This window comes from Bos taurus, chromosome 24 (assembly GCF_002263795.3).
Source record: "Bos taurus isolate L1 Dominette 01449 registration number 42190680 breed Hereford chromosome 24, ARS-UCD2.0, whole genome shotgun sequence".
Taxonomy (NCBI): Eukaryota; Metazoa; Chordata; class Mammalia; order Artiodactyla; family Bovidae; genus Bos; species Bos taurus.
The window spans coordinates 20,488,812-20,500,982 of record NC_037351.1 but is presented as its reverse complement, the minus strand read 5'-3'; the positions used below and the strand labels follow the sequence as shown (position 1 = coordinate 20,500,982).

The 12,171-nt window shown below is 45.6% G+C and overlaps 1 protein-coding gene across 10 annotated transcripts in view; it reads left to right on the top strand.

Annotated features, from left to right (window-relative positions):
- The window catches only part of FHOD3 (formin homology 2 domain containing 3), a 521,883-nt gene that overhangs the window by 357,199 nt on the left and 152,513 nt on the right, over positions 1 to 12,171 (top strand). For all 10 annotated transcript variants that reach the window (NM_001191215.1, XM_010818738.4, XM_005224047.4 and 7 more), the window contains one exon: positions 1,094 to 1,335. In NM_001191215.1, coding sequence (NP_001178144.1) covers positions 1,094 to 1,335 — 242 coding nt within the window. The remainder of the gene's footprint in view (positions 1 to 1,093; positions 1,336 to 12,171) is intronic.

Below are 12,171 nucleotides of genomic sequence, written 5' to 3'. Positions count from 1 at the left end.
TTGCTGCAGATCATTCCTGGTCTGTTAGTCACACAAAGGTCTAGTCAATGACAGCTCCTGCGACTGTGTAGGTTTGGAGAAGGGAGGCACACACATAATTAAAGAAACTGGAGAAACAGGTAGGTATAGTCCACAGCTGGAAAGGCTGAGCTCCTATAAGGAGGAGGTATGCACAGAAACAGTGGGTGTTGATGTGAGAAGGCCTATGGAGTAGGATCCAGGATGGAGGAGATTAACAGATGGCAGAGCTGATTCTTTGGCCAGGCCTCACCCAACTAGGGGCAGGACTAAAAGATCCCTGGGAAGAGGGCAGGGGTGTGGGGTGTGGGGCCAGTTGGCTCTGGTTTCTGTTGGGTTGGCCAAAAAGTTTATTCTGACTTTTCTGTAAGATCGTATGGAAAAATCCGAACGAACTATTTGGCCTACCTGTACATGAAAGCCAAAATGGCCAAGTGTGAGTGCTTTTAAGAGGAAATTTTCTAAAAATCCTAAATTCTAGAGATCCAGTCTATTTCTGGTCTATATTTTTGTGATCACAGGTGCAAGCAGGCTCCATGCCCACCCGAGACCAGGCTTCGGAGGGTGCCCCCCACCCCCGTGCATGGGGGTCTCAGATCAGGCCTCTCAAATGACCTGCAGGTGAGGCTGTTTGTCTCACCTGGAGTTCGTGGCTCCTGCCTTTCTCCTTGCTGTGCTCTCTAAGCATCCTCCCTGGGAAGCGAGCTCGGGGTCAGGACCTCCAGGGCGCCCTGTGACAGGGTTTCAGGAGACACTCCGCCTCCTGGACCAGAGAACACCAAGTTGGGGGGAGTTCACGAGAAGGAGAGATGGCCTCTAAAGGGAAGTCCTGGGGTCTAATTACAAAATAGTTCTCAGATCTTCTCGAGACATCAGTTGACCTTCTCAGATCCATTTGGGAAGATACGCAGTGGCGAGCATCTTTTGGTTTGGAGGCTGCGCTTTGGGATGCGCGTGTTGTGATGACTACAATGAGAAGCCCACGCCACAGGAGGGGAAAGGACGGAGTTCGGTGCCCTTTGGGATGGGACTGTGAAAGGTCTGACCTTGCTCTGTGCACTCTCTGCTCTTCCAGGTGGCGCTCCGGCTGGAGGATGGGGATGAGACGGCAGAGCCGCCCCCCAGCGGGTGCCGTGACCGCAGGCGGGCCAGTGTGTGCTCCGGAGGCACGGGCAGTGAGCCCCGGGGCCTGGACCGAAGGCGGAGCCGCAGGCACTCGGTGCAGAACATCAAGAGCCCCCTGTCGCCCCCGTCCAGCCCCTGCTCCCTGTCGGCTCCTGACTTCAAGCCCAGTCAAGTGCGAGATCTCCGGGAAAAGTAAGTATTAACCCAGCCTTGGAGAAGGGCACAAGGACCCCTAAAAGTGGAAAGGAGGCCCAACCCCACGGGTATCCTGGACCATCCCAGCCTTTCCTGTCCCCTGCCTCTTCTCTACATTTAAGCCATCACCCCCAGTTACCCCAAAACTTCCCAAGGCAAGGTGGCCCTGGTGACACACACAGACTTGATCTAACTCCCTGAACTCATCTTCACCTCCTTGTGTTTTTATATTATTTATATTATTAGCATCTCAGTTAATATCTGTGTAGAAAGCTATGCTTTATCAACTAGCAGAGAATCCAAACCACAAAATTTTGGCCTAGAAATAAATGGTATGCCACCACACCAATGTGAGATGGTTAGAGTCTGAGGTACGCATGACAATACATAGTTGAGGTTAAGTAGAACAAATATGTACTTTCACATAATTTCAGTAAAAACTAATTCTGTCATTTATTCAGTTAGTCATATAGCATACATTTTTCTGAAGTGTGTCTTATAGGCCAGGACTATTTGCAACCGTGAAGACATATGAATGGAAAAGGTATGATCTCCATTTCTGTGAACTCCTATCAGGGCTGAGAGAAAGTAAGAATGAAGAAAGGACATAAAAAGAAACAGAAAGATTGACAATCCCATGAGAAATTATGTATGTCCAAAATACAAAGTTTGACCAGATCTCTAGGAGCTCAGAAGTGGTTCCATTAAACAGAGGTGCAGCTGAAGGATGGCTGTGCGGCTCTGGGGCCTGGGTCCAGTGATATCTTCCCAAATGGAAGCCCTCAGATCACTAGGATGGTGGGGCTCCATGGACCAGTCTGTGCCAGACAGCTCCACCAGGGCTGACTGATACACTGATTGCCAGTGCCCCTCTTCTGCTGCCAGTGGAAACCCTGCTTGCATCATTAGGCTGGAGTATTTTCTCCCATTGTGGGGATCTACCTGGGAGCCACATGTTGTTCAGGAGGCTGCATGGTGAAGAACTGAACTCAGAATAGGTGGGATGACCTTAAGACAGTGGTTCAGATATGTCCCTTCCTCTCTGTCCCTCAGGGAACACCCATACTCACTTCTACTAAGAAGTGACTGGAGCAGTCTGGTACCCTTGGGGTCCTGGCACAGCCCACCCCATTGGGTGCCTCCTATTGCAGAAGGAGAAGGAGGGCGTGGATCTGAGAGTGATGTGCAAGGCATGGTCCATGCTGACACCCTTCTCCACCACATAGCCTACAGGCTTTTCTGTCTCTAAGAGTCAATGTACAGCAAGCTCTCTTTCAGTGAAAAGAAAATTGAAACTTCTGAGCGGAATGAGAAATGAGAACATTTACTGTGAAACTGCATGTTGTGATCTAAGATCTTTGAGAAACTCAGGCAATTCTCACAGGGTCCCGAAACTCCCTGTGGTGCTGTTTCTACCAGCTAGAAAAATGAGCATGGAGAGAGTTGGGCAGAGTGGGCTGAAAAATCTGTGATCACCAAAGATGCTGAAGGTGGGAGCTCTGAGGCTTCGGTGGTGGCACTTGGTACACTTGTGCCCTGTCTGCCTCGTGTCACGTTTGTTCTGTTCTCTTTCTTGTTGTTAGGCTTTTAAAGGTCCCTGCACTGTGACTCCAGTGACCAAGCCTTGTGATACGTTGGCAAAGGCAGTGACAGTGGGGTGAACCAGCTGGGCACAGTCCACAGTTTTGAGGCTCCGGCCTTGGTGGGATCTGGAATAGGACACACTTCTGAGTGCTCCCACCTCAGTGTTTTCAAATACGACTGATTTTTCATTTTAATGAAATGATCACTGTAAAGTTCATAGCATTCGCTTACGAAAAATCCACTTTCCAGCTTATAAAGAAAGATCATGGTTTTAAGATAGATGATGATGAAGTGGCTTCATCCTTGAAGTCTATTGGAGGGATTTTGCCCCGTGGCCACAAAATCACAGCATGATTTTGGCAGAGATGGGAGCAGGAGAAAGGGAGAGGGTAACGAGAAGCAAATTGGGAAACAGTCCCAGCATATGCATAGCTTAGTCACCTGCTCAGCATCTGTGCCTCACACGTCACCTTAGAATCTAGAAGTTCATTGTGCTCGATTGCCCGTAGACCTTGAAAGACACAGACACACCTGACCTAGACTACTCTTCACCTGTGTGATCATTCTGGCCCTGCTTACTGCTAGCTTGTAGCAACATGGCTGCATGTATCACACATGAAGAATTGTAGACTGAATTGTCTAACTCTGTGTCCCAAATAATGCCAATACTCTTGAAAAGAAGACAGAACTATGCTACAGATTAGAGATTCATGTTGTCCTCAGTATATTCATATCTGGCACTCTGCACTCAGATGCTTCTTTTGTGTAGCTTGAATCAAATTCTCCTATTGATCCTCTCTAAGGTCCAGGTGGGACAAGCATCATTATCCTCACATTACAATGAGAAAGCAGCTGGGGGCTGGTGCCTTGTGACGAATCTTAGAACCAGGGGGCTGAGCCTCGGGTTAAATCTAAGTCTTTGGCCTTTGCCTCTCAATGTCCCAGTCATACAGAATCACTTCCTACCTACCACTCCTTAACATAATCATTGAGTGAGATTTGTACTTCTGGACTTTTTTAGACAAGTAATTTGATTTACATACCATGCAGGGGTATTTTTATTCAGGTTCATATGAAAATTCAAAGTTGAACAGGAGAGAATCCCAGAGTCGTCTTGTAGACCTAGGCCTGCTAGGCTGTGAGCTTTACTAAGGCCTAATAAGGCTTGAAACTCACATTGCTTTGGCTTCTGAAGAAATAGAACTCCACAGTGAGCACTCACCAAATAAGGTGTGTGTTTATTGTTCATCTGCCACCTAAAAGTACTTTTTGTGATCATGTGTGCCATAGTTTCACCTTTGCAATTCAATTTACAGATTTGATTGGGAAGAAAAAAAAATGTTGGTGCTTTCATTTTTTTTTTTAACCAGGAAGATTATTTTTAACATCTAATCATCAAAAGAGCCAGTGTCTCTGATTTAAATTGTAATCGTAATGTTAGGACTAAAAAGTCTTCAAGGTTTGTCTAGCCCACAGCAGAAGCCTGTTCTATGCCTTTAACCTCAGACATTCTCCTCCCTGAGGCACTCCACTCTGTCCTTGAACTTCTCAGCTCCTTAGGAAAGTCCCCTGGACTAAATGTGCTCCATAATGTGGTGGCTTTATTAGTGCTTAGAATTTTACTACATGGATAAAATTCTCCTGCAACGTCTCCCCATTCATCCCGGCTCTCAACGCTGTCAGCGCGCGTGAGGTCCTCTTCCTGTTCTGTACGACCGACCACCTTTCTGACAATGAGCATGGCCTGGGACTTCATATGTAAACTTGAAATTTCATCCTGTTGACTTCCACACAACATTCCAACCCGTGGAGGTAATTTTGAGCTTCATTTAGTCACTCCTGTTAGCAGTCGCGCCTTCCAGCTTTCAGTCGTGTGTATATTTGAATACACATGGACGAGTGACCTGGCGGGTAGTGGATGCTGACAGCAGCTTGGTACAGACGACTCCCATGTGCCTCGAAGTCAAGTGTTGGAAACATTCTCTGTCATGGGCCAGATAATAAATATGCTGAGTTTTGCAGGCCAGACAGTCTTTGTTGCAACTACTCAATTAAATTCTTCCTTTGTAGCATGAAAGCTGCCACAGACAGCAGGTAAGCAAGTGAGCATGGCTGCCTTCCAGCGAGGCTTTATTTATGGACACTGAGATTTGAGTTTTACATGTTATAAAATATTTAGATTTTTTCCCCCAACCATTAAAAAAAGTGAAAATCATTCTGACAGACTGTACCAAACCAGGTGGTGGGCCACATTTGGCTCACAGGCTTGCCAACCCCTGTTCTAATGGGCTGGCTTTCTTGAGGGAAGTTGATGGGGAATGGCAGAGATGACAGAGAGGAGAATGTGGCTAAGAAAGAAGAACCCATCATGCGCTATGAGAGGACTGTTAGGAAACAGCGTCCTCTAGACCAGGGTTATAGCTAGGAATATTTCATGAAGACGTGGAGGCTGTTTGCTGATGGCCGCTCATGAGTTGTCACTGGATTATTGAGGGGGCTGGAGAAAGCAGAGATCAGATGAGGGGACATACAGAGCCAGCAGGGAGGAGGGTGTGTGGTGATGACTCCAGGAAAGGTTGGGCTGCTTGGGCAGGGAGACTGGGACCAGTCCCAGTGGTGCCAAGAGGCAGTTGTCTTCAACCAGAGGTCTTCAACCTGCCGTCTGTTGAAAATTCCATGAAGGTGGTAGTACCCTCCCCATTTTACAGATGAGGAAACTGAGGCACAGAGTGGCTAAAAAACTTGCCCCAGATCTCACAGGTGGTAAGTGGCATAGCTGAGTTTGAACCCAAACCAGATTTTAGTAGTCCAGAGCCTGCCCTCAGTCAAACATCCCTGGAACTAGTCTCTGAACCTATAGAACGTGTTCTATGGTGACAAGCTTTTTCTCTTTGGAGGATGAATTAGAGAAAGCAAAAAATCTTTCAGAACAAACATCCCCTGGAACTTGGTCATCCTACTAAGCTGTGTTGCTTATAGTCACTGTTAAGATTCTGATCCTGAGATAATCATAGTGGTTTGCTTGTTTTTCTCATAAATTGGCACTGGAGACAGTTCCTAACGAGGAGTTCTGAAAGTGTTCAGAGTAATATCTGCCAACACCGGAACAGCCTTCCCAGTTAATCATAGCTTGCGAGTGATAATCTCGGTGAGGGGAGCAGGAAGGAAGGTATAGAGAGCAAAAGTTCATGGTTAACAGGAACCCACCGTTAACTGTCAATTATTGGAGGCTTAGCTGTCCTCAGGTTTGGGGGATCATACTTGATGTGCACCAGTTAGTGGCCTAGTGGGTGGTGGGAAGAAGGGAGCCAAGCCTTGAGGCTGAGCCTCCAGGGTAAGGGCTGGAGGGAGGTATTCAGAGAGGGTGTGGCTTTCTATTTTCCTGTGGGAGTAGAAAAGAGTGTTGACACCTTTCCACCAGTCACAGGAACCAGTGGACAGATGGGAGAGCCTAACTATGAAGGGGTGCAGGGTGGTGAAGCGACCTTCCTGCGTTTTGACAGGGAGGAGGCATATTTGGATGCCGAGTTCCAAGGCAGTGCTGTGATCTCCAGTTGGTCTCTTGCCTTGTGCACAGAGCTTCAATACCAAGGCTTATAGATTCCACTCCCTTGTGAGCTGCAGGATCTGCAGCAACAATAGTTCTGGCTTTCTTGGAAGTAGTTGGCAATGAACAATCAATTTGAAAGCAGGAAAACCTATTATATAACCGGTAGTGTTACAGAGTCCAAGCTTGCCACAATAGCCCAATAAATTGAGAGACAGGGTGTTGGGATAAGGAATAGTGACTTTATTGGGAAGGCCGGCAGACAGAGAAGATGGTGGACTGGTGTCTTGAAGAGCCTTCTTACCTGAGTTGGAATTCAGGCTTCTTTTAACTAAAAGGGGAGAGGGTATGACTGGTTGTTGCTGACTTCTTGGTGCTGACCAGATGGAGGCGATGTGATAATCCTTTGTTCTTACAGCTGTCCACCTAGGTCTGGTCATGATGTTGCTGGAAACCTCCAACAAGACAAATGTTATTCTCTATTCTGCAACTTTTTATGTCTATGTGAATGGAAATTGTTATACCTTCAACATATAACCTCCCAAGCCTGGCAGGCAAAGTTTTGTGAATGGATCACCCTGTATATTTCAGGCGATAGACAACATTCTTTTATAAAAGGTACAGAGCCTGCATAGTTAAGCACAGGCAACCGAGCACAAAGGTTAGAGCCAAAGGACTAGATTCTGTACATAGTCGGGCTTGTTCTCTGTTACAGTAGGTGTTGCATAATTGGTGTTAACTTACAAAATTTATCACTCGGATGACCTCAGTCCTGGCTCCTGGGGAACATTTGGCCAAGTGCAGTGCAGAAGCAGCCGCTGAGGTTATTGAGGGCACAGACATGACGTTCTCGGCTACAGTCCCCGCTTCCTCCCCAGGCTTGGCCTCAGTCTCCTCCACAGTAAACTCAAGGTGATGATACCTCCTTAATAGAATGGCAGGTGAGTCAAGAGAGGCAGTGCAAATGTGTGATTAGCCCAGTGTTATTCCAGTCACTATATGCCCTGGAGCTTTCTCGGATACTGTTATTAAAGAAGGTAATTGTTAAATAAGTATGGGTAGGAATGGACGAGAAGATTCTGTGAACTGGCTTGAACATGCCAGAGGATTTCACAACTAGATTAACAACCATTGGTACCGTGAGCAGCAAGTAGCTACTTGGGTAGGTTTATCTGATGATAATTATTTCACTAATGAGATTCACCAGCAAGGGATATGACCTCTGCAGGTAGGCGTGATTAGAATATAGCCAGTGATTCCAAGTTACCATTTAATCTCCAGGAAGCCCTTTGTGGTCTCTTGAATATTGAATGGCAAAGAGTGTTCAGCAAAGGAGGGAACATGGCTTGGGTGGGAGGCTGAGTGGGAGGCAAAGGGGCATGAACTCGGAATTGAGAGAACCTGCATCAAGAAAGGACTAGAAGCAAAAGGTGTGAGGGAGTGTTTGCTTTGCAAAGCTTCCTTCTGATTTCCGTGACAGCACTTCCGGTTTCTCAGAAGGTTCACTGTGACCAGATTACATATTTCTTTGGGGGTTTGGACTTTGCTGCATTAAATTTGGGGATTTTTCTAGATTCTGATTTCTAGATTTTCTAGACTCTAGAGTCTGAAGACAACAGCAAAACTGTAAAAATGAACAGAGCCACTGTTGAATTTTAAGTGAAGAAGTGAGATCGAGGTAGTGTTTCAACCAGACCCCTCTGGGAACAGCCCAGAGGCTGCATGGGAGGAGAGCTGAGCAAATGGGGAATGGCGGGCGGGGCGGGGCGGGGCCTGGACCTCACCCTGGAGAGAGGTGGAGGGGGCCAACAGGGAGAAGGGGATGAGGTATAGGATGGATATCATTTGTGGGAAGGTGAGTAGATTGTATGGTGGGAAAGAAGAAAGAGTTTGGGGGTGATCCCCAGACAACCAGTAACTTAGTTAGGGTCATGGGATGGCTCGAGGCCACTGAGTAAGCTGTGGGCATTTTCAGTTTGAGAAGTCTGGGTCACAAGTAGAACTTCCCATAGGCAGTTGGATAGGCATGAACTGAAAGTCACATACATGCAGGTGAGGGGTGAAGCCTGAGCTTTGACCCTCTCCCTGACCCCCTGTAACCCAGGGAAAGCAAACCACATGAGTAGAGAAGTGAAAGGATAGAGTTGTCATCTCATGGAAGTCTGAAACTGAGAAGGTGACTTACTTCCTGAGTCAGTGAACCTTGACCTTGGTCGTCTTCAAATGAGAATGCTTCTCAAGCCAGAGTAGCCTTATTTGGTGTGATGTTGCAGGAACGGGCTAGCCCTTTGCTATGGGAATGGTGAATACACCTCAAAGAAAACGAAAGATTCTTGTTTCTAGTTAAGTTTTTGACTTGCTTCGAGAATTTTCTTCTTTTGGTGTCAAACTGGCTTGCCCTTGACCTGTGCAAATGCCGCATTTCCTATAGTATACATATTCCCATCCATGTCCTGACTGTTCACAGCCCTTTCTGGTAGAGTTGATTTTGTTGGCCGTTCACACAGGTATGGGGGTGGGAGGGGCCGTTCTGTAGAGCAAGCATCTCTCTTTTTAAATCCCTGACAATTCCAGGATCCTTTTGGATATGAATCAGGGGCTTTCTAATGATTACTAAGCTGAGCTGATTAAATCCTGTTGTGGAAGGAGGAATGAGCGTATCTCTGACAGGAGTCTACAGAGGGAGCCTGGTAGTAAGTCTTTTGAATGAGTAGGGAAATATAAAATCCTGAAAATGTAGGCTGAGGAGGGCAGATCTGGCATGGCAAAACAAAACAAAACAAAACAAAAAAAAAGCAAATGGAGTGTGGAGTAGGCAGAGATGATGTTGGGGAAGCATTTTGCAAGGAGCTTCTTGGGAATGAACTCTGGAAACTGATAAGGAGAGATCCAAATAAAGGGAGACCTGGCCTAATGTCATTTTTATCTCACACACGTGCTCAGTGAGCTGACAGTGGTCACAGGAATATTATATTCATGTTGAGAAAACACTGATTTCTAAGGCAATTAATGTTGAGCTTTCCGAGCCTGCTGAGAATGGACATGGGCCATCGTTGTGGTCCAGACCATCGTTGGTCTGTGTCAGGGTGTCACTGATTCTCCTAGTGGTGGAATGGAGTCTCACCGTGATGGACAAAGGGTCAGAGCTGGTAGACACCTTTACATCTGAATACATGAAGAGAATCTGAAAGAAGGAAAGATTCATGCTTCTTCCAGTCCTTAAAGGAAAGAGGCATTTATTTCCAACCACAAAGAAAGGATCACTCTGAAACCTCTGAAACACTCTGCCTAGCCTGTGCTTGGCATCCTTGCTGTTTCTAAAAGGTCACAGAGAATCCCAGTCTACCTTCCTCCTAGTTTCTGTTCTGCTCTCTCAGGCCTCTAAGAGGCATTTAAGGCAATTAGATAGTATCTCTGGCTTGGAATAAAGTTTTTTCTAAAACATGAAATCAAAGCACCCACAAAAGAAAGAAGTGAAGCACCCCGCAGTCTGTAGTTTTCACTGGACTGATTCGTTTTACTTCTAAATAAGCCTGTAACTAGGCTACTAATTGTGTTTTTTCTACTGATATTTATGCTGTGCAGACTGGAATTCTATTCTATTCAACTTCTCCATGTTTTCAGCAAAAATAATGTGCTGGATCCATTAGTATTTTATTATAAGCAAAATAACGGCTTATGCATTAGTAATTTATTCTAAAGCAAAATAGCAAAATAATGGCTTATGCATTAAGGTTCTGGTTGGTTGGCCAGTTACTAGGTATATTCAGTATCCATGGCCTGTGTTTAATACTCCTTCTAAACTTTGAGTGTTGCAGGGACAATAAATATTTTCCTGTCTAACTTTGGGTTCTCACTATGGAAACATCAGAGCAACAGCGGAGCTTAGATGCCTTTTCATCCTCTCGGCTGGCAAAAAATCTTTTGAGGGAAGTGTCTTCTTTTTTGGTGGATAACAGACCTCTGTTTTTGAATGAAATCACTGCTCCAGTTGGTCAGAGATATGTCTTAACTGATTAAGATCACTAATTGGAAAATTTTAAATCTCTTCTTGGGGCCTTGGTAGCCTAGTAACAGCCTTGAAGTGAAGAGAAAGTGTGAGTCATTGGGAGGCTAAGTTCAAACTCCAGTTGAAGTGTTTGCTGAGGGATGCAGATGGAACCCAAGGGGGCACTTTGTCCGACATAAATTTAACATGCTATTTCTTTTTCTGTTTTTAAAATGTAAAGTTTAATTTTTTATTGTGGTAAAAAATATAACATGAAATTTACCATTTTGATCATTGTTAATTTTACAAATTAGTGGCAATGATCACATTCATAGTAACACACTATTTCCATGAAATACTCTTTCATCTAATTATGTCATATGTATTTTGTAGAACTAAATGGGGGCATTTAGAATGTCTATGTCTTATCTAAACCTTAATACAGAGCTTTCTAATGAGTTGCCACAAATGATCACACCTGTGTCAAGATGCTGATTTCCCCTCTAGGCAACCAGGCATGTCCAGGGTGATGGGGGCACTGGGCAGATCTCCCGCTTACTCTGGTGGCTGTGTCCTAGATGGTCTTGTCTGAGCCCTGTGCAAGGAGAACCAAGAAGCCCTGTCCAAGGCACTATTGCTTAGGTGGAAACATGCAGTGATGCAGGAGCCATGAAACCCATTTGGATTCTGCTTTGAGTTCATGGCATCAGCAGTTCCTCCTGGCAGGTTGTGTGATCTCGCCCTCTCTGGACCTCGACTTTCTTATCTGCAGCAGGGGGAGATCTCCAAGTCATCTCCCAGTTCTGGCCACTCTGTCTGTTGACTATCCACAGCAAGTGTCTCCATGCTGAGCACCATGTGAGATTCTCAGGGTCAAAGATCTCCAACAGGCAGTGACTACTCAGACTGGCTGTCCTTGTGGACTGGGTCCACTAGAGAAACAGAGCAGGAGGAGTAACTCTAGGCAGAGAGAATGGCTCCTTCAAGGACCCCCAGCGGAAATGCCCATGGAGTTGGGTGGACAGCTCAACAGACTGATTAAAACTAGGGTGAGGAAGTTGATGAAAGGAGAGTAGGGGATGGAGAGATGATGGGGGTGTTTGCTGGGCAAGTTGGACTTCACCCTAAGGTTAGTGTATACATGTTGGAGCAGGAGAGGGTCGTGTGCAAAGTCCCATCTTGTCTTCCGGTCATTTCCTACTTGGCCAACAGCACTGCAGAAGTTTTTCTCATTTGAATACTTCCTGGTGCAATTGATGTCTTTCTCTCCCACAGACCTGTAAACTTTAAGGGTGAGAACCTCTATTAACCACTATACCCCAGCATCTTGCACATAAGAAATGCTCAATAAATAATTGTTGGGTAAGTGGAGAGAGAACTCTTGCCCCGTAGTTACACTTCTTTACTTTTAAAAAATGTTTGTATTGCTACTTACCATGGGAAATCTCTGAACCTTCTGGCCAATTTTGCTATGAAAATCAAACAGCTCTAAAAAATCTGTTTAAAAAATTTAAATTGTTCAGAGTTGAATGAATCATAATCCTTAGTTCATGGTACATTGGCATCATTGGTCCATGTGTGGCCCTCTCCTAGTTTATTTTATGTCAGATTTACTTATTAATACAAAGAATATCCATGAGACTACAGTCCCGCTAGAAACCCAGGGCATTACCCTTAACTCACTATGAACTTCCAACTTTCAAATCTCTGGAAC